Source organism: Coregonus clupeaformis, chromosome 17, assembly GCF_020615455.1.
Source record: "Coregonus clupeaformis isolate EN_2021a chromosome 17, ASM2061545v1, whole genome shotgun sequence".
Lineage (NCBI taxonomy): Eukaryota > Metazoa > Chordata > Actinopteri > Salmoniformes > Salmonidae > Coregonus > Coregonus clupeaformis.
The window spans coordinates 1,767,502-1,791,337 of NC_059208.1; the positions used below are offsets into that span (position 1 = coordinate 1,767,502).

Genomic DNA, 23,836 nt, shown 5'->3' on the forward strand with positions numbered 1-23,836 from the left:
TGCAATAGGGGTATTTATAGTACACACGTCATGGACTACTATTGTATTTACCTACTTTCTGGGATGTTTTGTGCAGTATACAGTGGGGGAAAAAAGTATTTAGTCAGCCACCAATTGTGCAAGTTCTCCCGCTTAAAAAGATGAGAGAGGCCTGTAATTTTCATCATAGGTACACGTCAACTATGACAGACAAATTGAGAAAAAAAATTCCAGAAAATCACATTGTAGGATTTTTTATGAATTTATTTGCAAATTATGGTGGAAAATAAGTATTTGGTCACCTACAAACAAGCAAGATTTCTGGCTCTCAAAGACCTGTAACTTCTTCTTTAAGAGGCTCCTCTGTCCTCCACTCGTTACCTGTATTAATGGCACCTGTTTGAACTTGTTATCAGTATAAAAGACACCTGTCCACAACCTCAAACAGTCACACTCCAAACTCCACTATGGCCAAGACCAAAGGGCTGTCAAAGGACACCAGAAACAAAATTGTAGACCTGCACCAGGCTGGGAAGACTGAATCTGCAATAGGTAAGCAGCTTGGTTTGAAGAAATCAACTGTGGGAGCAATTATTAGGAAATGGAAGACATACAAGACCAATGATAATCTCCCTCGATCTAGGGCTCCACGCAAGATCTCACCCCGTGGGGTCAAAATGATCACAAGAACGGTGAGCAAAAATCCCAGAACCACACGGGGGGACCTAGTGAATGACCTGCAGAGAGCTGGGACCAAAGTAACAAAGCCTACCATCAGTAACACACTACGCCGCCAGGGACTCAAATCCTGCAGTGCGAGATGTGTACCCCTGCTTAAGCCAGTACATGTCCAGGCCCGTCTGAAGTTTGCTAGAGTGCATTTGGATTATCCAGAAGAGGATTGGGAGAATGTCATATGGTCAGATGAAACCAAAATAGAACTTTTTGGTAAAAACTCAACTCGTCGTGTTTGGAGGACAAAGAATGCTGAGTTGCATCCAAAGAACACCATACCTACTGTGAAGCATGGGGGTGGAAACATCATGCTTTGGGGCTGTTTTTCTGCAAAGGGACCAGGACGACTGATCCGTGTAAAGGAAAGAATGAATGGGGCCATGTATCGTGAGATTTTGAGTGAAAACCTCCTTCCATCAGCAAGGGCAGTGAAGATGAAACGTGGCTGGGTCTTTCAGCATGACAATGATCCCAAACACACCGCCCGGGCAACGAAGGAGTGGCTTCGTAAGAAGCATTTCAAGGTCCTGGAGTGGCCTAGCCAGTCTCGCCAGTCTCCAGATCTCAACCCCATAGAAAATCTTTGGAGGGAGTTGAAAGTCCATGTTGCCCAGCGACAGCCCCAAAACATCACTGCTCTAGAGGAGATCTGCATGGAGGAATGGGCCAAAATACCAGCAACAGTATGTGAAAACCTTGTGAAGACTTACAAAAAACATTTGACCTGTGTCATTGCCAACAAAGGGTATATAACAAAGTATTGAGAAACTTTTGTTATTGAACAAATACTTATTTTCCACCATAATTTGCAAATAAATTCATAAAAAATCCTACAATGTGATTTTCTGGATTTTTTTTCCTCATTTTGTCTGTCATAGTTGACGTGTACCTATGATGAAAATTACAGGCCTCTCTCATCTTTTTAAGTGGGAGAACTTGCACAATTGGTGGCTGACTAAATACTTTTTTTCCCCACTGTATGTTACGGCTGAGATGTTATGTGCAGTATATGTTACGGCTGAGATGTTTTGTGCAGTATATGTTACGTATGAGATGTTATGTGCAGTATATGTTACGTATGAGATGTTCATACAGTATGTGATATATACTGTGTTATTATAGTAGTTTACCCTGGCACTCTGCCTGTTGGCCTTCCTCTGGTCATCGGGGAGGGGGGGCATGGGGTAAGGGTACCTCCGGCTGGACGCAATGGATCCCGTGGAGGAGGTGGGCGACTTCGCCGGGGACAGGGTCCTGGAAGAGACAGGAAATTACGTCACTATAGACGGTGACATCATCACTCTTACTGATCTGTCCGGAATAGGCAGAAGTTGCCCCTAAACACTGAGGCAATACATTTTTTCATGACCCTAACGGTTAACGTTCAGATTGGGGGGTACAGTAATCTGACCCTAGAGCTGTGGTTAGGGGAAGCATCTGCCTGTGCCAGAGTAGGCCAGTCTGAACAGCCCTGGTCTGGGAACAGTCACCTCTACCTCTCATCAACCTGCCTATGACATCATCAACCGCTGCAACATCATCAGGCAATGCAACAGGGCCAGCTGTGCTGTGGCTGGGAGTGGGAGTGGGCAGGTCAGTCAGTCACCCACTGAGTACAGTTAGTTTGACTAGACCTGTGCCTGTGTTGGGGTGTATCTGGACTGGTCCAGGACCAGTAGAGATGTAGTGGAGATGGTGTCATGGTGGGTAAATATGAAGCGACCAGGCTGGTGAGCACAGAGACACTCAGTAGGGGACTCAGACATGTGTGTAGCACAATGATGACTTCAGAGCCAACACATCACTGAACATGCAGAGATAAAGAGAGAACATGGCAAGAGCAACGGAGGGAAATAAGGAAATAGACTAGAAATAGAGATGATTTCTGATAATTACTTCCATTTTGATGTCATTACAAATAAAGCAAAACAATTATGTTACTCAATACTCAACTAAATGTAAAACTGTTGTAAATAAAAGTTCAGCAGCTATTGATACATCCAACCATCCTAAATCCTAGAAGGAACCATCCTATGCAAAAAGCAATGATTCATGGGAGTCCAAAGACACAAGAGGGCCGAGAGCTGTCAATCAGAGCTCTGACATCATCACCAGAACTACCAATCAATCTGCTCTTTATCTGTGACAAAGAGAACTGAGCCCCATTTGGGAACCTCTGGTATAACCCTTCCCTACCTCCCCTGGCCAAATTGAACCCAAACCAAAGGGGAGTTAAAAGAGGGGGGAATAGGAGATGATCTGAAGTAATACCTAAGGTAGGGTCCTTCACTGTTTTTATTCACATCTTCTACCCACTTAGTTACATCATAATGCTCTGTTTGGAAGCGAGGTGTTAAATACCTGCAGGAGTGGGGAGTGATAGACACACCGAGAAGAGAGGAGGAGAGGAGAAGAGGAAACAGGAGGAAAAAGAGGACGAGAGGGAGGAGGATGGAGATGAGGAAGAGGGAGGAAGAGGACGAGGGAGGAAGAGGAGATACTTTAGGAGAGCAGAGCAAAGACATTCTGAACACACTCCACCAAGATGCAAGTGAGAGGAAGACAAGATGGGACTGTGAAGAACTTGACTAGATGAATGTTGTGTTTTAGTAACATGGTAATTTGCATTTTGGCCGGGTGTCACAAATCGGTCCAAGCAGTTAAATTCTCCTCATTCACTCCCATGCTTTCAAACAAGAACAGTTGCTCTGCAAATGACCTCAGGTGCCAAGACCAGAAAATTAAAAAAACTAACAACAACAACAGGCTGAGAGGTCAACAAGGCTGAGAGGTCAACAAGGCGTTAATTGTGTTCATTTACGAGGAGCATGTGCAGTTAGGGTTGTTTTTGAGTGGCCATGCTAGAAAGTACAGAAGTTGCTAGAAAGGACAGAAGTATGTTTCACAAATTGAATCTTTATAACCAATAGCCCTGACCTTAACACTAACCTTTACATTTACCCTCACCCATAACACTAACCCCTAGATAAAGAACGAATAGCATTGGTCCGCTCAAGCATGGCCATAGTGACTGCCATTAGGTCCCACATGCATTCTACAATGCCATTTCTCTTTCTAGAACAGCGCAGTACAACATTCTAGAACCATGGCGTCTCTAAGGTTCCAAACTCTGGTAATAGTCAATGTAACTCATTAATACACTTTCTTATAAAATGCTGGATCCCACAATTTGTATTAGTCTATTTCACCATACAGATCCTCTTGGCTTGCTGCTATTGGAGCTGACTTCTATAGTGACTGGATGGGTGTAAATACAATCCCTGAGCCATGTGGAAGCCCATCCAGGAACATGGTGACTTACTCTGTAGAGTTGGAACGAGGACGGAACTTCTTCCCTTTCGACTTCTTGCGATTTCCACTCAGATTTCCTACAGAGAAAGGACACAGTAACACACGGTTAGCACAGGGAAATATAACTGTGTGTGTGTGTGTGTGTGTGTATTTACCTTGCCATGAGTTGCTCCTGGGTCGTCCGTTCTCACAAATGTCAGAGATGTGTTTGGCGTCAGGGATTCGCTCGCTCCATGAGTGGGACAGACCATTAGACCTTCACACACACACACACACACACACACACACACACACACACACACACACACACACGGGCCAGAAACAGAGATAACCATTATCTACACAATCATCATTAATAACAACCTGATCCCCAACCTGATCTGTTTAGTGGGTTTGATTCCCAGGACCACCCATAAGTCAAATGTACGTACGCATGACTGTAAGTTACTTTGGATAAAAGCGTCTCCTAAATGGTAAATATTATTATAATATTATTATTATATTATTATTATATTATTTTGTCTACAGTAGAGAATAGACAGACAGCTCATAGTAGGTGGAGGAGAGACTGATGGTACATTCCATAAGAACAGACAACCACACCATGACGACTGTGAACGATAGCATGATGACAGACAGCGATACCATGACAACAGGGAGTGATATCATGACAACAGGGAGTGATACCATGACAACGTGACAAGAAGAATGTGCAGAAAGAGGCATATTGCAACCAACACTACACAACCACCTACACATATTGCGAACAAGACAACCTCGACATACACACAACAAGAACCCCCCCACCACAGAGACCCACACACAAGGAGACGTTTGCGATGGCAGTGAGATGATGTCACACCTGAATGCGAAAAGAGAGATGTTTTGTGAGATGGAGGCGATGGAGGGGGTGAAAGAGAGCGTGTATATCTGCAGGTTAGACAGACAGCCAGACCTCTTCTTGGAGCTACAGCCTGAGTTGGTGCTGACCCCAGGGGCCAGGTCACTGTAGAACGAGTCTGCATCCCCAGGCTTCTTCACATAGTCACCCGGAGGCATTTGCCTGAGAAACGCCAACAAACATTAGACATCTGAACACTGTCGTGACATAGATGTGATGTCACAAACACATCAACAAATTGACCAACAAATGAATAGAACAAAAACGAATGAATGTCATAGAAAACGTGGAATTGTACGTTGCGCTGCTAAACGACTAAAATGTAAACCTGAAAGAATAAGGATGACAAACCGGCAGAATCTTCTGTGAACCTCTGACTCAACGTAGCACCGCTGTCTGTAGCTCCTGTTAGTGAAGAAGGACAGACAGACAGAGTCACGTCAGACACACTGACCAATGACATGATCCCAAAGCAGTTCCTAATCCTAACTAGTCAGCTATCCCAGGTCTAGAGCTGTGGTCCAGCTCTACTCACTTGTATCCCCAGGCGGTGACGGCCAGGATGAGAGCCAGGAATAGGATGGAGCCAGCGATGGCCCCGATGATGATGTTAGTACTGGTGATACCTGAGAGAGAGAGAGAGAGACAGAGAGAGAAAGAGAGAGAGAGAGAGAGAGAGAGAGACAGAGAGAGAAAGAGAGAGAGACAGATAGAGAGAGACAGAGAGAGAGAGAGAGAGAGAGAGAGAGAGAGCACTTTATAAACAAACTGTATTATAGTTGTTTCCAGATGAATCTGTAGGAAAAACACACTTTGAAGTGATCAGGTGTGTACACCACACTTCAATAGTACACTAAAACACAGCACACTCAGAGGGAAGAGGTCTGAAAGGAAAGAGGGGGGAGGAAACAGATCACAAACATTGATGTGTGTGTTTTTGAGGGGGACGTAGAAGGGTTCAAAAACATGACTGACTATAGGCTGGAGAGACTGGGAAGGGGTGAGAGGAGGAGGAAGAGGAAATTACATCACAGACGGGACAAACACAATGAAGAGGAACTCAGATCTGACCTCAGCGTCACTCCATCAATGACATGAGCCTGTCGACAAAGAATGAGTGTGAAAATAAACAACAAACAAAAAGAAAGATGTGCCTGGTTGGTTTTGTGAACAGATACTAATGCAGCTGGCTAAATAAAAGTACAAAGATGAATCAAACGTAAAGGCCAAAAATAATGATTATATGCAAAATAACTAAACTAAACAATGAATGAACCAATGATTTATAATGAAAATAAAGTCTTAAATACCTGCAGTATCAGTCAAACATTTGGACACACCTACTCATTCAAGGGTTTTTCTTTATTTTCTACTATTTTCTACATTGTAGAATAATAGTGAAGACATTAAAACTATGAAATAACAGATATGGAATCATGTAGTAACCAAAAAAGTGTTAAACAAATCAAAATGTATTTTATATGAGAGATTCTTCAAATAGCCTCCCTTTGCCTTGATGACAGCTTTGTACACTCTTGGCATTCTCTCAACCAGCTTCATGAGGTAGTCACCTGGAATGCATTTCAATTAACAGGTGTGCCTTGTTAAAAGTCAATGCATGGAATTTCTTTCCTTCTTAATGCGTTGGAGCCAATCAGTTGTGTTGTGACAAGGTAGGGGGGTATACAGAAGATAGCCCTATTTGGTAAAAGACCAAGTCCATATTATGGCAAGAACAGCTCAAATAAGCAAAGAGAAACAACAGTCCACCATTACTTTAAGACATGAAGGTCTGTCAATACGGAACATTTCAAGAACTTTATTAAACACTTTTTTGGTTACTACATGAATCCATATGTGTTATTTCATAGTTTTGATGTCTTCATTATTATTGTACAATGTAAAAATAAAGAAAAACCCTTGAATGAGTAGGTGTGTCCAAACTTTTGACTGGTAGTGTATGTCGAACCAAAACCTCTCACAGAGTCTTTGTGTAAATAGAGGGAGAGGGAAAGAGTGAAATAGAGCGAGAGAGAGATATAGAGATGTGTGGAGTTGTTTGTACCTGATGCAGAGGCAGTCGGTCCAACCACCAGGTAGCTGAGAGAAGACGTGGAGTTACAATCGTCTCCAGCCCAACCCAAGTGACACACACACTTCAGCTCGTTACTGCAAATCTGCAACACACACATACACAAGTATGCACGCACGCAGGCACACACACACCAAGACATATGTTATTAAGGTTGGAGAGAGAGAGAGAGAAAGTGTGTGTGCATGCATGTGTGTGTTTGTGTGTGTGTGTGTGTGTGTATCTGTACCCCGTGTCCAGAACAGATGGTCTTCTCGGTGGTCCCAGGGCAGGTGCTGAAGTTGAACTCCTGAAGGGGCAGACACTTGTGGTTGAAGCAGACCCTCTCTGTCCCACAGGCCGTCCCATCCTCCACATAGCCCAGGTCACTGTCCCCGTCTATCATCACATGACCCCCACTGACACACAACACACACAACACAACAGACACAGAGGATCCATTCAGATAGAAGTTACACAGGGACATAAATCAAGAAATCAAGTATTGAATTGTTTTGATTTCACAAAGAGAGAGCTAGAGAGGCATTATTCTGTATTTGCTCTGGACACCTGCATCATCCACAATTTCAAATACTTTTTCTTCCTTCTGATCTTTCATTATTTTACCAGAAACAATTAAACCCCTTTTTCTATTTTTCTTCTAATTTGTGGCATTTCTTATATCCTATTATTTAATAAGTTATTACTAGAATTATTAAATACATTAATTAAATTAATCAATCATCAGTTGAGACAAATTGCCTCCCCAGAGAGAGTCTGACTTTTTATTTGTATTTATTTAACCTTTATTTAACTAGGCAAGTCAGTTAAGAACAAATTGTTATTTACAATGACGGCCTACACCGGCCAAACCCGGACGACGCTGGGCCAATTGTGGGCTGCCCTATGGGACTCCCAATCATGGCCGGTTGTGATACAGCCTGGAATCGAACCAGGGGGTCTGTAGTGACGCCTCAAGCACTGAGATGCAGTACCTCGGGAGCCCGAGTGCCACAGCGGTCTAAGGTGCATATGTGGGTTGGTGGTGTTGTGTGGTCATGATCATTACAGTACAATTATAGATAAATGGGTCTACTTAATAGGAACTGTGTTCCGCTAAATAGCAATTGTGTTTAGTGACGTAAATATATGGAGGTCGCTTTAGCAATCAGCGTGTGTAAATATCTATGAATGGACTGTAATTCCTTAGCCACCCAGGGAGAACCATAATGAACTGATTGAATTAGAGTCTGATGACTTCTGACTGTGTCACACTGGGCTGAGTGGTGTGTGTGTGTGCGTACCTGCAGTCCAGCGAGGCGCTGTGCTGTGCGACAGAGAAGGATGTCAGTCCCCCCTGCAACTCTCCTAGTCGGGGGGCCGGCGATATGTTGGAACACAGCAGGTACCCACAATGCACGTCTCTGAAACACACAGGAAGTAGTGATGAACCTTCTCTCTAAGTTCAGGTTTCATTACTCACCTAAACTTTGCTGGACACACGTGTTATGTTCAAGGATAAAAGTACAGTGCGATGGCATGTCATTGTATTCAAGCATTACAGAACTGTGACATAAACAAGTGTCCTTACTGCTTGTTGCATTGGACCCATGTTTCTTTGTCCTTCCCACAGTTCCCCTTCTCTGTCCCCTCGATGTTCAGCTTCTCATAACAGAACTTCTCAGCAGCGGTCGCCTCTGCAAAATCAAACAATCAACAAGGATGATGTCACAACCAACCCTAAATAAACCCTCCTTTGAGCGTCATTGAGGTTGACATAAAAAACTTTTCATCAATGATTTAATCAAAAACTGTTTTGTTACTCACTCTCTCCCCACAGGTACTTGCACTGTCTGTCTTTGGTCTTGCACCTCCCGTTGAAGCAACGACCCTGGACAGAGAGAAATGGTACACGTCAAACACAGACACACACAGTTACTGGTCCACTGATTATTCTTGATATCTCTTACCTGATCCTTTTCACATGAGTAGCCGTCCATCTTGTGTACGTTCGGGGGACACTGGCTGGAGTTACCGGTGCAGTTCTCTGGAATATCACAGTCATTCACAGCCTCCCTACACACCACGCCCATAAACTCCATCTGCCCACACACAACACAGGTCAAATGATGTCAGCAGGTGTATGCATGCATATATGCGTGTGTGTGTGTGTTGTGACAATGCATAGTGACCTGTACCTGACAGTTGTTACAGCAGAGTCCGTCGCTACACTTTGAGCCTTGTGTGAGTGTACACTTCTGACAGCACTTCTCTCCCTCCCTCTCGCACTCCTAATGAGGGAATACAAACACATATAAACAAACACATATGAATCAAGGTTTCCTGTAGATTCTCCAGGACTAGAGGTGTCTAGGGCCGATGTCTGTCCACTCTCAGCTACTCACCGCTGGGCTGCCACAGTCACACTCCTCCCCTGGCTCCACCAAACCATTCCCACACTCTGGAGGGTCCAACAGCTTGAGTCACAGAGAGAGAGAGGGGGAGTGTACAAGAGAGGAGAGAGAAGAGAGAGAAAGAGAGTGGTTAGGTTTATCTAAGCGCTTTGGGTGAAATTTAAGAAAAGTGTTTTATACATTTTAAAGTTATTTTTCTTCATTATCACCTCCAGCGGCATTTTGAAGTTGTGTGTGTGTGTGTGTGTGTGTGTGTGTGTGTGGTGGGTGTTTTGTGTGTGCGTGCGTGCGTGCGTGTGTGTGTACCTTGAGGGGTTTGTTGAAGAGACAGGCTCCCCCCCCACTGTTGAGGAAGTTGTGGTACTCCTCCACGTTGCAGTTGGAGAACCTCTTGGGCAGGTAGAAGCTGTTCAACACAACCACAGAGTCACGCAGTTACACTGGAAACAACTGCAGCACGGCCTCAACAATACACATCCCTCTGAGACACACACAGCTGTGCCACTCTGTCTTGCTTTAGCTTTGTCCTCACAGACAGAAGGCCAGTAGTGTCGTATATACTTACGGTATACCATATATGATCAGGGAGGAAACATTTACCACAAAACGTTTTCAACAAGACTGACTAACATTTCTGACTGATTCTAAGAGTTGGTTCCATTTCAGTTCAATCCCTTACAGTCCACCATTTATAGAATAACACACACACACACACCTTTTATCTGTTGATGACCACAGTCAAAGTTAGGTTAATAGAATAGGGATAGTGGAGGTATGTCATTTGCATACAAGATTAATATTGACTGATGGTGTAGAGGAAATATTATTTATCACGTTGTTGTTATTGTTATTGTCCTTGTCGTTGCTTCTGGTTGTGAATCATAACATATGCACAAGCAGTGATGCGTGGTGGCAGAAATCAGGTCCCATTGATAGTTTAAGGACAAAGGTGTCTTTTGTTGCAGAAATTGATTGACTTGAAATGAATACATTTCTGCAGAGCACCTTTGTCCTGAAGCAATCAATAGGACCTGGTTTGCTAGTAAGCAATTGACACTCAATCAGGGGTCTTTCTGTTGTTAGTATGTCATTGTTAGTGTTAACCTGCAATCAGGGCTTAGCCTCAGATGCTATTGTCCTGTCTCGCCATAGCACTTTTGCTAAATTATACAGCAAATATGTATCTGCTTTGAGTAGTAATGCTAGAGAGTGGCTAATGGGAGCTAGCGCTACAAACACAATGCAGAAAATGCTGGGCCCAACAGGAGCTTTCACGGAGAAAGAAAATGGTGGAAGTGAAGGGGCTGAGTTGACTGTGGATTATTGTAGCACTTACAATAGAAGTGAGAGTCATACTGATTAGGGTTCAGTAATGAAACAAAGACTCACAATAACAGGGAGAGAGAGAGAGAGAGAGAGAGAGAGAGAGAGAGAGAGAGAGAGAGAGAGAGAGAGAGAGAGAGAGAGAGAGAGAGAGAGAGAGAGAGAGAGAGAGAGAGAGAGAGAGAGAGAGAGGGAGACCTCCAATTAATCACTGGCAATACAGATACACACACACACAGAAACACACACAAACTAGAGATAGAACCCAGATAGATCACACATTAATTAAGGAGCCCATATAGGGAGAGAGAACCCCCACACAGCAGATTGTCAGTATTAGTTAATAGGAACAGACATACAGGCGCTGAGAAGAGAAAAGACATCAATGGGCGTGACTGAGGCTTGCTCATTGAATACGAGTGTCTGAAATACCATTGACCTCTGCTCAGAGAGAGGGAGTCTGGGTAAGAGCCATGTGCTGGGGAAAGGGTAAATAATAACTTCTGACCTTTGACATGCTGACCCCACGGAGAGGTCGCTGAGGTCAGGTAACAATATCAAAGATAGAATCCTGCTGTTGGGTACAGTATTAATGGAGATACAGTGAGGGAAAAAAGTATTTGATCCCCTGCTGATTTTGTACATTTGCCCACTGACAAAGAAATGATCAGTCTATAATTTTAATGGTAGGTTTATTTGAACAGAGAGAGACAGAATAACAACAAAAAAATCCAGAAAAACGCATGTCAAAAATGTTATAAATTTATTTGCATTTTAATGAGGGAAATAAGTATTTGACCCCTCTGCAAAACATGACTTAGTACTTGGTGGCAAAACCCTTGTTGGCAATCACAGAGGTCAGACGTTTCTTGTAGTTGGCCACCAGGTTTGCACACATCTCAGGAGGGATTTTGTCCCACTCCTCTTTGCAGATCTTCTCCAAGTCATTAAGGTTTCGAGGCTGACGTTTGGCAACTCGAACCTTCAGCTCCCATCCACGACCCATTTTCAATGCCCTGGCTGAGGGAAGGAGGTTCTCACCCAAGATTTGATGGTACATGGCCCCGTCCATCGTCCCTTTGATGCGGTGAAGTTGTCCTGTCCCCTTAGCAGAAAAACACCCCCAAAGCATAATGTTTCCACCTCCATGTTTGACGGTGGGGATGGTGTTCTTGGGGTCATAGGCAGCATTCCTCCTCCTCCAAACACGGCGAGTTGAGTTGATGCCAAAGAGCTCCATTTTGGTCTCATCTGACCACAACACTTTCACCCAGTTCTCCTCTGAATCATTCAGATGTTCATTGGCAAACTTCAGACGGCCCTGTATATGTGCTTTCTTGAGCAGGGGGACCTTGCGGGCGCTGCAGGATTTCAGTCATTCACGGCCTAGTGTGTTACCAATTGTTTTTTTGGTGACTATGGTCCCAGCTGCCTTGAGATCATTGACAAGATCCTCCCGTGTAGTTCTGGGCTGATTCCTCACCGTTCTCATGATCATTGCAACTCCACGAGGTGAAATCTTGCATGGAGCCCCAGGCCGAGGGAGATTGACAGTTATTTTGTGTTTCTTCCATTTGCGAATAATCGCACCAACTGTTGTCACCTTCTCACCAAGCTGCTTGGCAATGGTCTTGTAGCCCATTCCAGCCTTGTGTAGGTCTACAATCTTGTCCCTGACATCCTTGGAGAGCTCTTTGGTCTTGGCCATGGTGGAGAGTTTGGAATCTGATTGATTGATTGCTTCTGTGGACAGGTGTCTTTTATACAGGTATGAAGCTGAGATTAAGAGCACTGAGTGTGCTCCTAATCTCAGCTCGTTACCTGTATAAAAGACACCTGGGAGCCAGAAATCCTTCTGATTGAGAGGGGGTCAAATACTTATTTCCCTCATTAAAATGCAAATCAATTTATAACATTTTTGACATTTGTTTTTCTGGATTTTTTTGTTGTTATTCTGTCTCTCACTGTTCAAATAAACCTACCATAAAAATTATAGACTGATAATTTATTTGTCAGTGGGCAAACGTACAAAATCAGCAGGGGATCAAATACTTCTTTCCCTCACTGTAAGTCATATTGGTCTCGTACGGGAATGACATTGCAGACTGTATCAATCGGTTAGATGGACAAGACATGATGGGTAGGGCTCATTGTCAAAGCATTACGGGGGAAAAGGGATCCCTCTATGAGTATAACAGTAGTACAATCCGTTGTTGCAGAAGTGCTCAGCGAGTGACATCAGCCCAAAACTGAAAATATATATGAAAAATATATATGAAACATATATCTGAAAAATATACACATAATGAACATAAATAAATACAGCTGAGATCAGACCACAGAGCTGTATTTCATTATACTGCATCATCTGAAGAAGAAGAAGAAGAAGAAGACGAAGCTAAGGCGGGACATCGAGCCACAGAGGCCGTAATGCTATTGGATGGAATGGGAAAGGTTGAGATGACTGACAACCCCTCCAGGCAGCCGATTGGTTCAAACCGCACGAGCAGCGTTCCAGCCAAGCTTTTGCTCACCTGCTGTCCCATTTGGGATTGAGGGGAAACGCAAGAGGTATTAAAGAAGAGGGGTAAAGACACATATCCTCCATACTAACACACACACACAGCGCTCACACAGTTGCATCCATATAGATACACTCACACACACACAAGCTGCAAAGCAGCAAGCGTGTACACACAGAAACACACATTGAACGGTAAACATTTGGCTGACAAGGCAGTACAAGAGCTACACAGTTAACAGAGAGAGGTATAACATATGATTCAGAATATAGAATGTGATTGGTGGAACTCTATGTGGCAGTACAGGACATGACCAATTACTCACAGCTAGTATTACTAATATGAATCCCTGGCCAAACAGTCCAGTGCCTGAAGTTACTGATGTATGGAGTAAACAACAATCTCTACTGCCATCGAGTGGAACATTTCCTGAACTACAACTCAGTCTAAAGTATTTTCTACTGCTCCAGACATTATTTACCCAGAGTCAACACTAATAAGAGAATCACTGTGAATGTATTATTTTTCCTGATTCAGATGATCTCTCCCTGTCTAAATGTGCAACTAAGTCAGACAGACTACTTTTCTGGGTAGTCACTATCTGGCCTTCCTAAGATGGACAAAGGTGGCATTATCATCAGAACTGATGAATAAGTAGATGAGATATTTGTTCTTAGTTGGAGTTAAGGTTAGGTTCAGGGTTATGGTTAGGTTTAAAGTTGAGGGTTAGGTTTAAAGGTGAGAGTTAGGGTTAGGGGTAAGGTTATGGTGAGTTAGGGTTAGTGGTTAAAAGTGCAGTACTTCCATCCTTTCTAACATGGTCAGATGGTGACAACCCTCTTCTCTAAGAGACTAACATACTATGACATCACAGCGACACAGAGACGCACAGAGAGAAAACACGTTTGGAATGTCGGCATTGCCGCAGATGGGGTATGTTGCCGTGGCAGTGTGGGACGGGTTGTTAGGGAAACAAAGTACTTTAGAGGAAACTTACCCAACATCGTCCATGATGCAGCCAGACCAACGGTCGTCACACTTGCACTCGCCTGTGGAACACACAACATACATGTATCTGTGTGGCCAGTTGGTGTGTGTGTGGCCAGTGTGTGTGTGTGTGTGTGTGTGTACAGGATCGTACCGTTGAGGATCCTCTTCTTGTCAGAGAAGATGCCGATGTTTTGTCCCAGAGACTGGGCCAGGGTTATAGCCATCTCATCTGTCTTCCCATACTGACAGAGGAAGGGAGGAGAAAAGAGAGAGAGAGAGAGAGAGAGAGAGAGAGAGAGAGAGAGAGGGCAAGGGCGAGGGAAGAGAGAGAGAGAGAGAGAGAGAGAGAGAGAGAGAGAGAGAGAGAGAGAGAGAGAGAGAGAATAAGTTCTTAAGTTGTACTTAAAAGAGATGCTGATCAAGGTCCATTTTCATCCTGAAGCGGGGCCTACCTCATTGACTCCACCTCCTTTAGTTAGAGAGCAGACTCCTCCCATATAGGAAGCTCCTCCCCAGCTGCTATGGAACCGGTTCCCTCTGGTAAAAAGAGAGGAAGTGATTCAATGTCTAAACCAGGGGTTCCCAGACTTTTTTATCCCATCACCTCATTGTGATATCACATTTTGATATCACACCATGTAAAAAAAGAAATAAAAAAAGGATGTCATCAACAGCCAATGTTTACTTTTTCATTTGGGGCTATGACAGTCTATTACAAATCAGTCTGACAGTACTTCAATCTGAAGGAAGTATGGTTTGAATTACAAAAATTAATCAGAAAGCCCTTATTTTGGGAAACGCTGCTCTAAAGCCATACAGAACCCATACCACCCCCTCTCGCCCACCCCACACAGAGACAGACAGAACCCATACCACCCCCTCTCGCCCACCCCACACAGAGACAGACAGAATCCATACCACCCCCTCTCGCCCACCCCACACAGAGACAGACAGAACCCATACCACCCCCTCTCGCCCACCCCACACAGAGACAGACAGAACCCATACCACCCCCTCTCGCCCACCCCACACAGAGACAGACAGAATCCATACCACCCGCTCTCCCCCACCCCACACAGAGACAAACAGACTTACGAGAAAAGATGCACGGAGTCACACTTCTCTTTGATGAAGTCTCGTCTGTACTTCATGAACTCCCTCAAGGTCACCATGGGGTCATCGTCGATGTTGAACCGGTTGTCGGCCGCCCACGTCTCCATGGCAACCAGCACGATGCGGGTGTTGAGCTGCTCCTTGAAGATCTGGGAAGGAAGGGTGACATCAGAACACCAATCAGACCGACAGAACAGCTGCAGGAAATACGGTGCTGCCTGTCTCTTGAGAGTGACTGACATCAAAACATTTCCTCCAAAACTACTGAAATGACCTTAATGACCTTGAAAGCTGACTGAGATCTAATGACAACATCCATTCCAACATACTTCTGTCTGGGGGGCAACAACAAATAATGGTAGTGTTTGTGATTCTAATCTGAGCAGCCTATGAGAACACTGCTCCGTGGCCAGACAGAATCAACAGAGGCTAATAGTCTCTTCAAGGACACAGTGGGGACGAGCGGCACAGTGAGAGAACATGTTTGTCTGAATGGGATGAAAATCTATTAAACAACCTGTTTGACTGCCCAGATAAACAGTGGAGACGGTGAGGGGAGGGAGGAAAGGACACCTGTAAAGACTGATTGATTTAGCTGAATGCCAGCAGTAGTCTCACATGGATAGAGATGGAGAGGGGAGAAAGGAGAGGATTTGTTGTTTGTTTTTAGGCTCAGGTGCGCAGAGAGGAGCGAGGGATGGACTGATGCACAGAGGAGAGGGAGGGAACATGAAGGATCACTGTTGTCTGTATTTAGGCCTTGTGGTTGCACAGTAAGCCAAGAACATTCCATTAAGTCAATAATGCACAGCGGACAGAGACGCTTTCAGTTCTATCCTATTCTTAAAACAAAACAAAAAATCTATCAAACACATTTCCTATATAGCATCCTTTTTATATCATCACTAAATCTCAAGGGCACGCAAACAGACATGACCCTTTTACACCAGCCTATCAGCTTTCAAATGTGACCCTGTTCCTCTGCAACGGGCCTATCAAATTTCAGCAGCACAGCAGACAGACAGGGCTGAGGAGACCAGGTGTCGTTGCAGACGGTGACACTGAAAATTCCGCCCTGGATCGGTTGAGATTCTAAAGCCCAGATGATGCTACTGTCTCTAGGCTCATGTAGCTCATGGAGGCCAGATAGTCACTGCTAGTTGACAAAATATCCAATACCAAAAAGATTATGTTTAGGTAACTTACCATATCAGCCATATTGACCACAGACTTAGCGTAGTTATTTGTCTGACCAACAGAGAGACGATGCTTTTTATACTGGAGAGAGAGAGAGAGAGAGAGAGAGAGAGAGAGAGAGAGAGAGAGAGAGAGAGAGAGAGAGAGAGAGAGAGAGAGAGAGAGTCAGCCTTATACCTGAACCCCTAGCTTCTTTATTGGGGGTAACATCAGTGAAAGAAAGAACACACACACACACAGACTGACTGCTCTCACCATCAGATGGTCGTTGATCACCATCAGCTCAATGTACTTGGTCTCCTCGTCCACACTGCCTCCAACCCGCGGGGCCTACGAGAGCAACACAGAGCAGACTGTAAGCTTCAATGGATCTAGCACACACACACACATACATTAAAACTCTCTCTCTCTCTTACTGTAAAAACATATTTGTATGATGTATGATGACTGTTTCCACCAAAACGCATCATAGAAACAGGAAGAATGATGCTAGGATGACGGGATGTTTCAACCACATCAGGTCTGTCTGTGCTTTCCTGTAAACCACGTCAGCATAGCTCTCAGGGAACAAAGAGAGAAAAGGAGCGGGAGAACAGAGATATATAGATAGATAGATAGATAGATAGATAGATAGAGATGCAGACACATCCACACCAGTCTGTCTGCAGGCAGTGGAGGATGAGGAGCCACAGAGAACAACCTTCACTCACATGGTGAATATTTTATAAGAAGAAGACGAGAGGGGGGGGGGGACAAGGAAATCACCTAATTTCTACCTCAGTGAATTAACATACAGCATGCATAGTCAACAACGTGAAGATCAAGCATAGCACTATTTAATTATCTCCAACACACTCATACACACACACACATAACCATGCACAATTATATAGTACACACACACTCTCAAACACACACACAACTGAACTCAAGATGACTCCTTTCTCGGCATTCCTCCCCCAGTTACAGTAAATGATGACTCCTCCATAACTGTGCCCAAAAGGATAGTAGGAGGAAAGCCTGGGTCCTTCCATAGTTCTCACTCACCTGTCTCTTCTTCCTCCTGTGGACGACCTTTGACCCAGGAAATGGAGGGCTGAGGAAAGGAGGCTCTGGGAGGTCAACTGGGGAAAAAACAAATAAAGGAGGGTTAGTGCATTATTGTATGTTAGTGTATGGGGTTATAACTTTCACTATAACATCCTCCACATCTAACAGTAACCAAGCTATGCAGTTCTATATTATGTTTAGTCAGGCTTATGCATTTCTATAGGCCTAAGGCTCTGATACAGGATATTGGCTCAGCTGCAACTCATGGTAACCAATCAGATTGTGTGGCCAGAACTAAGTTTTGCAATATTTATTTATTTATTTATTTTATTTATCCGTTATCCAATAGTTCGTTAATTTATGTTACGTCCAATCCACCCCTCATAACTCTTACAGGATATATCTTACCATTTGGAAGGTAGTAAGCTGCTGCCCCCTGTCCTGCTGATTTATAGATCATGTGGATCTGGACGTCACCCTGCAAGACATTATAAAGAAAGGCGGGTTATCATTCATTATTTTCTCTCTTTAAAAAAAAAAATTCATCCAACCATGTATATTCATGTTAATTTAATCAGATGCGCTGTCTGACAACAGACAGTGTGAATATGAACGCGCGGGTGACGTCACGTTCTCTTGCCAACCACGGGGACGCGCAAGAAGCGAGTGCGCTGCGGACGGGGAACTGCTCCGGAACTGAAAAACTCAACAACAAACTGGAATAGCTGCGGTTTCTCCCTAATAAACGCGTTAAAATTACAGAAATCAAAAGGTATGAAGTTCGACCTCTCTTTTTGATAGTCAGTTGAGCTTCTGTGAGCTCTAGCGTTTAGCTAGCTAGCTAGCTCCATCTTTTCGACAATGCAGGGCGCAACAGGTTTCTAGCTAATGCTAACGTATTATTATTAGCTAGCTAGTTAGTCAGCTGGTTAATGATTAGCTAGTTTGTATCAACATTGTTTGAACAACTGCATGTAGAAGACATCACAGCTAAATTACATATCCACAACTTCACAAGCATACGGGGAGAACAACTAAAGTAAGTTAGTAGGCTAACTAGCTAATTTAATGCTAGCTAGCTGAGCACTGACTACACACACACACAGTCACTACTGAATTCTTAATAGATGTCTGCCATGTTATGCCAGTCTGCTCAGTAAAACATCCACACAGTAACGTTATATTCCAGCGCTGTAAACATAGCGAGTCAGTTACACATTGGTAAATAACTGGTTCTACTTTGAGACAATTGAGTTTAATAGATTGAGAAGCATTATGGTACGGTAGTAAAAGTAGACCAGTCTATTGTCCATTGTTTTTCTGGACAGCCCCTGTTGTGGAGTAGTACTACAGTACTTGCCTAATAGGCTTAGTTTGTAAGTGTCTGAGTTCCAATGAAATGAGAGCATTGTTTTCAGTCACATGCAGATTCTAGGTCAGCTGTGTTAGTGAATAGGAACATATGAGGGGTTTGCCCGTAGCTGGGTCACCTCCCCCAGTGGCATAAACTTCGATGTTGGTTTCAAGAGTACAGTGTAATGCTGTGGATTGTTGTCAAGCAGAAAGGGCTCCCTGCCATGCAGAATAGGAAATGCTCTGTCACATATTTATATTCAGAACTAAACAGGCCCTTTCTCATTTTCCCATACTCTCTTTATCCAAAAGAATAGGAAGTCCTCTGTTGACATCACTTCCTGTCTGCGGCGGCTATGTCGTGCCGGGACATCCACGCCACCAATGCCTTCTCCTTTATCATCGCCTTCATCTCCGTGGGCGGCATCGCTGTGGCGACGCTGATCCCACAGTGGCGAGTGACACGACTTGTCACCTTCAACAAAAACGCCAAGAACATCAGCGTCTACGACGGCCTGTGGGCCAAGTGTGTGAAACAAGATGGCTACTCTGGCTGCTACTACTACGACTCAGAGGTATGGGTCTGATGATCGCACATGTAATGATTACAAAGTCATAAGGACATACAGTATCCCATATTCCCCCCATATAGTGCACTATACAGGAAACAGGGTGCCATTTGAGATTTGCATAAATTATTTATCATTTATTCCTTCCTTCTCCCCACAGTGGTATTCTAAAGTGGACCAGTTGGACCTGAGACTGCTCCAGTTCTGCCTGCCGACTGGGCTACTGTTTGGCTCCCTGGCCCTGGTGCTGTGTATGGCAGGCATGTCTAAGACCTGCTGCTGCTCTGATAAGCCTGAGGCAGACATCAAGAGTACCCGCTGTCTGGTCAACAGCGCAGGCTGCCACCTAGTGGCTGGGATGTTCCTGTTCCTGGGCGGGGCCATCGCCCTGGCGCCGTCCGTGTGGTTCTTGTTCCGGACCAAGGAGATGAACATCAAGTACGACCGCATCTTCTCCGACGGGTTCGCGGTCTACGTGGCCATCGGCTGTTCCGGCGGCCTCATGCTCGCCGCCCTGCTGATGTTCATGTGGTACTGCATGTGTAAGAAGCTGCCCTCTCCCTTCTGGCTGCCTCTACCCACCCTCCCCAACTCCCTCTCCACCCAGCCCCTCACCGCCAACGGTTACCCCCCCTCCCCCGTCTATGGCCCCCCTCAGACCTTCCCTCCACAGGGATACGCCCCCACTGTGATGGATGCCCAGCCCTACGCGCCCTCCCAGGGCTACCCTCAGAGCGTAGCCCCCCCTGCCCTGCAGCCCCAGCAAGTCTATTTGTCCCAGATGTCAGCCCCGGATGGGTATGGGTCAGAGATGGGGGTGAACCAGGCTTACAGCTACGCCCCGTCCCAGAGTTATGCCCCCTCTCAGGTGGGCTACGCCCCCAGCTACGTAGGCCACCGCTACTCAACACGCTCACGCATGTCTGGCATAGAGATAGACATCCCTGTTCTAACTCAAGGCCTCTGAGGGAGGGAGAGAGGGCTGATGCAAGAACACTGAGTCCTGGTTCCGTTTAGCTGTCCTGGCCCCTGTAAAGGGTGTGTACAGTCAGTGCAATAAGAATGAAGGATATGACTGTTGGTCAGTCTGCACTAGAAATACAACTCTGTCACTCAACCATCACTGCACTGCTAGACACAGTTTAGTATTATGGCTTGTGTTCAGGCTCCACATCTGGTGAAAGGACACCAGAGATGCCCAACAATGAAGTCTGAATTCACTATTACGTTTTGATTGAAAACAATATTGTCTAATCACACCTATTTGTACATCTCTTCTCAATGTTAATCTGCTTGAAACCTCTTAGAATTTCTACACTGTATACGGTGTTCACTAATATTTAAACCACTAAGAAATGAACAAAACTTAACTTTAACCATAAGGTAAGTTGATGTAGGAGGTAAAAGAGAGACACTAACTGACTAATGTGCTGATGTCTTTATGTTGTGCCGGTGTTGTTTAATGAGTGTTGTTCATATTGTTGGTCTGTGAAGCAGCACATTACTGCAGTGCCTTGTCAGAACAGCCATATTACGTTGCTTAGTTATCCTGTGTTTGTTGTACTAATGCTGAGAATACTTTTGTATGCTAGTTTTATACACATGCTGTTGTTTTTGGGCTTTGGAGATATTATAATATGCTGTAACGTGAGATGACAAGGGAATGTCCAAATGACTCGCATCCTGTTTACCCATCAACAGTACAGCAGCGGCTCTAAGGCCATTACTTTTTATATGTAGACATAAATTAGATCATTTTGTATCTAATTCACATATCATGATGCCACTGTATATCAATCAAATGTATAAAGCCCTTTTTACATGTCACAAAGTGCTATATCATGAAGGTAGTTGTTGAACTCAGTGTCCTTATAGTGTGTCCTCTGTTAGAGTGCCTGGGCGATATGATTGGACCAGAACACATACTGCTGCTCTGTGCCTCTGACTGCTACTCAGACCATAGGAACGTCAAAACCAAAATCTTATTTTAGCTCCGGTACAGTGCCATCATCTGTCGTCTGTTCTTTTTGTTACATTGTAAGAGTCTACACTGAGCTGTGTAAGCTAACGTCGAGCTACTCTTGTTTCCGCTTCATTCATCCACTACTGTCATTGATTTCACATGAAGGGGAGGGGTGGGTACACTACACTGTAACATCACATTCCATTGGCTATGCTGGCTCTAAAATGGTAGAACACTGACAATGCACTGGGCTTTTTATGATTCTACAATCTAAAGAGGATTCTGTGATTTATGTTCCATTCTACCCTAAACACTAGTTTCTTATATACCAAACTGTCCTCTAACTCATGTGTTGACTTCATCTTAAATACCCTTTGTATCAGCTGTAACGTATCCGACATGCTCTCTCTGTTGCAGTACTGTATGTAAAGTCTAATGTTCTTATCTCTATGTAAAATATATTTGTTCACCGGACCTTTTTCTCTATAAAACTTTAATCTAATTAAACTGTATCAGTGTTCCTCGCCAAGGCCGATGATTACTAATACTGGTGTCACAGTACCACCAGAGATGTATTTACCGTTACTAAGTACTTAACATGATTAACAGGGCTAGAGAAAGGCCACACTAAAATGAATTGCCTGTTTGGAGTCATCACCTGTTTGGAGTCATTTAGCCAGCTGGCCTGGCGTGCTGTGATTTGAACTGGGTGAACCTATTCAGCCAAAAGGCTGAGAATCTGAGAGGGCTGGTTGAGATGGAGCTGGGTTTATCTTTCAGGCAGATTGGATTACAAGCAGCAGGGTAATGGGTTGTTTCCGGCCCTCAGGGTTAGTGCTGTGTCAGCTGGTTATTGCTCCACTTTGGCACTTTATTGATCAGTCAGAGTAGTGATTAATGGGCTATAAGGTCTGTTCACCTGGCTTCCCAGCAGGACATCCCAATAGTGTAACGAATAGTCTCATCGTATCCTCGCCTTGATCTGCACTGATATGTTATAGGCTGGATAGGTCCCTGTAACCCACCCAATGGGGTTTTCACCTGTCCAGTTCTTTCAGATTTACATTTTAGTCATTTAGCAGACGCTCTTATCCAGAGCGACTTACAGTTAGTGAGTGCATACATTTTCATACTGATCAGTGCAAATGTAGGAAATGAGACAAGGAGAGAAAGCCAATCTAAACTATTGAGGTCTGTATGTATTAGTTGCTAATTGAAAGACAGGGATGGAAATTAGGCACTTTGTAGCCTTCAGGAAGAGAACGTGAATCTAAAAGCATTTATCAGAAACATTATTTACAGTCTAATAGGCTATGATTCGTACATATTCTAGGGAGCAGGGTTGTTGGCCCATCCTATTTACACAGTCAGTGACAAAGTGATACAGTACATGGAAATATAGGGCTTAGTAAAACCTGACAGCACTTTTTTAATTTTCGGTTTTTCTCTCCAGGTCCGCTGATGATTCAGCACTTTGTTATTATTCATTGATTCAGAGCTGGTGATGACAGCATGCTGCCTCATCTTTGACAAACACACACACAGCCCCGTCTGACCCCAGGGAGTCCGCTGTCACATCTTGGGGTGACAGACGCGACAGACACAGTGAACCGCGAGCGTTAGCAACCGCCGAGAGGCTAGCTGTCACCGAAGGCTGAGGAGACCAACGGATTTCTGACACCGCAAGGTACCCTAAGAACTGTTCCTGGCTCCACTCTTCTTAACCAAGACAGACATATTGTTCTGGTAACCCTGGCTCCACTCTTCTGAACCAAGACAGACATATTGTTCTGGTAACCCTGGCTCCACTCTTCTGAACCAAGACAGACATATTGTTCTGGTAACCCTGGCTCCACTCTTCTGAACCAAGACAGACATATTGTTCTGGTAAGTACTGAAGCAGCATGAAGAGCAGAAACAAGAGCTTAGTTAACATTCTGGTAGCAAAGACAATGAGGAGTTGAGTGGGTTTCTTCCAACCTGAGGGAGTTAGTCCCTGCCACTGATAACATGGTGTTTCCTTTAGGGACTGGGCCTGAATAGAACACTGTGTAATAACAGTATGAACAAACACTATAATAATAATAATAATATGCCATTTAGCAGACGCTTTTATCCAAAGCGACTTACAGTCATGCGTGCATACATTTTTGTGTATGGGTGGTCCCGGATATCGAACCCACTACCTTGGCGTTACAAGCGCCGTGCTCTACCAGCTGAGCTACAGAGGACCACTACACCAGTACTATTTAAAACCAGTGCTAACATGTGCCTTGAGAATGGGCTTGAACCAGCAACCATGCTCTAAAGGTCTGCCATAAAGGTCCAGACCTCTTGGGAGCAC

At 44.4% G+C, this 23,836-nt stretch overlaps 2 protein-coding genes across 5 annotated transcripts in view; one reads left to right on the top strand and one right to left on the bottom strand.

Annotated features, from left to right (window-relative positions):
* The window catches only part of LOC121543223 (disintegrin and metalloproteinase domain-containing protein 22-like), a 102,570-nt gene that overhangs the window by 3,283 nt on the left and 75,451 nt on the right, over positions 1–23,836 (bottom strand). Inside the window, exons 7-29 of one of the 2 annotated variants that reach the window (XM_045226004.1) lie at positions 18,016–18,085; positions 17,605–17,681; positions 16,813–16,887; positions 16,567–16,638; positions 15,343–15,509; positions 14,700–14,784; positions 14,399–14,489; positions 14,255–14,306; positions 9,719–9,818; positions 9,404–9,475; positions 9,197–9,289; positions 8,969–9,100; positions 8,826–8,889; positions 8,590–8,695; positions 8,303–8,422; positions 7,249–7,417; positions 6,993–7,104; positions 5,463–5,553; positions 5,279–5,332; positions 4,889–5,089; positions 4,182–4,282; positions 4,037–4,103; positions 1,845–1,968 (exon numbers count right to left, since the gene is read on the bottom strand). In XM_045226004.1, coding sequence (XP_045081939.1) covers positions 1,845–1,968; positions 4,037–4,103; positions 4,182–4,282; positions 4,889–5,089; positions 5,279–5,332; positions 5,463–5,553; positions 6,993–7,104; positions 7,249–7,417; positions 8,303–8,422; positions 8,590–8,695; positions 8,826–8,889; positions 8,969–9,100; positions 9,197–9,289; positions 9,404–9,475; positions 9,719–9,818; positions 14,255–14,306; positions 14,399–14,489; positions 14,700–14,784; positions 15,343–15,509; positions 16,567–16,638; positions 16,813–16,887; positions 17,605–17,681; positions 18,016–18,085 — 2,295 coding nt within the window. The remainder of the gene's footprint in view (positions 1–1,844; positions 1,969–4,036; positions 4,104–4,181; positions 4,283–4,888; positions 5,090–5,278; positions 5,333–5,462; positions 5,554–6,992; positions 7,105–7,248; positions 7,418–8,302; positions 8,423–8,589; positions 8,696–8,825; positions 8,890–8,968; positions 9,101–9,196; positions 9,290–9,403; positions 9,476–9,718; positions 9,819–14,254; positions 14,307–14,398; positions 14,490–14,699; positions 14,785–15,342; positions 15,510–16,566; positions 16,639–16,812; positions 16,888–17,604; positions 17,682–18,015; positions 18,086–23,836) is intronic. The other variant, XM_041852966.2, reaches the window with a different exon arrangement.
* Positions 18,260–22,004, top strand: LOC121543222 (claudin-12). Of its 3 annotated transcripts, none has more exons than XM_041852963.1 (3): positions 18,260–18,379; positions 19,273–19,535; positions 19,690–22,004. In XM_041852963.1, exons 2-3 carry the CDS (start codon positions 19,317–19,319, stop codon positions 20,494–20,496), a joined length of 1,026 nt encoding a protein of 341 aa, XP_041708897.1. In that variant the 5' UTR covers positions 18,260–18,379; positions 19,273–19,316; the 3' UTR covers positions 20,497–22,004. The 3 variants fall into 3 exon arrangements, with proteins under 3 accessions (XP_041708897.1, XP_041708899.1, XP_041708898.1); XM_041852965.1 differs by having other exon boundaries at positions 19,278–19,535; XM_041852964.2 differs by lacking the exon at positions 18,260–18,379 and adding an exon at positions 18,388–18,646.

Bases quoted from the DNA above. Each gene is read 5' to 3' on its own strand.
- LOC121543222 (XM_041852963.1), top strand. From the start codon at position 19,317: ATGTCGTGCCGGGACATCCACGCCACCAATGCCTTCTCCTTTATCATC. The intron at 19,536-19,689 runs GTATGGGTCTGA...TTCTCCCCACAG, and splicing joins GCTACTACTACGACTCAGAG to TGGTATTCTAAAGTGGACCA.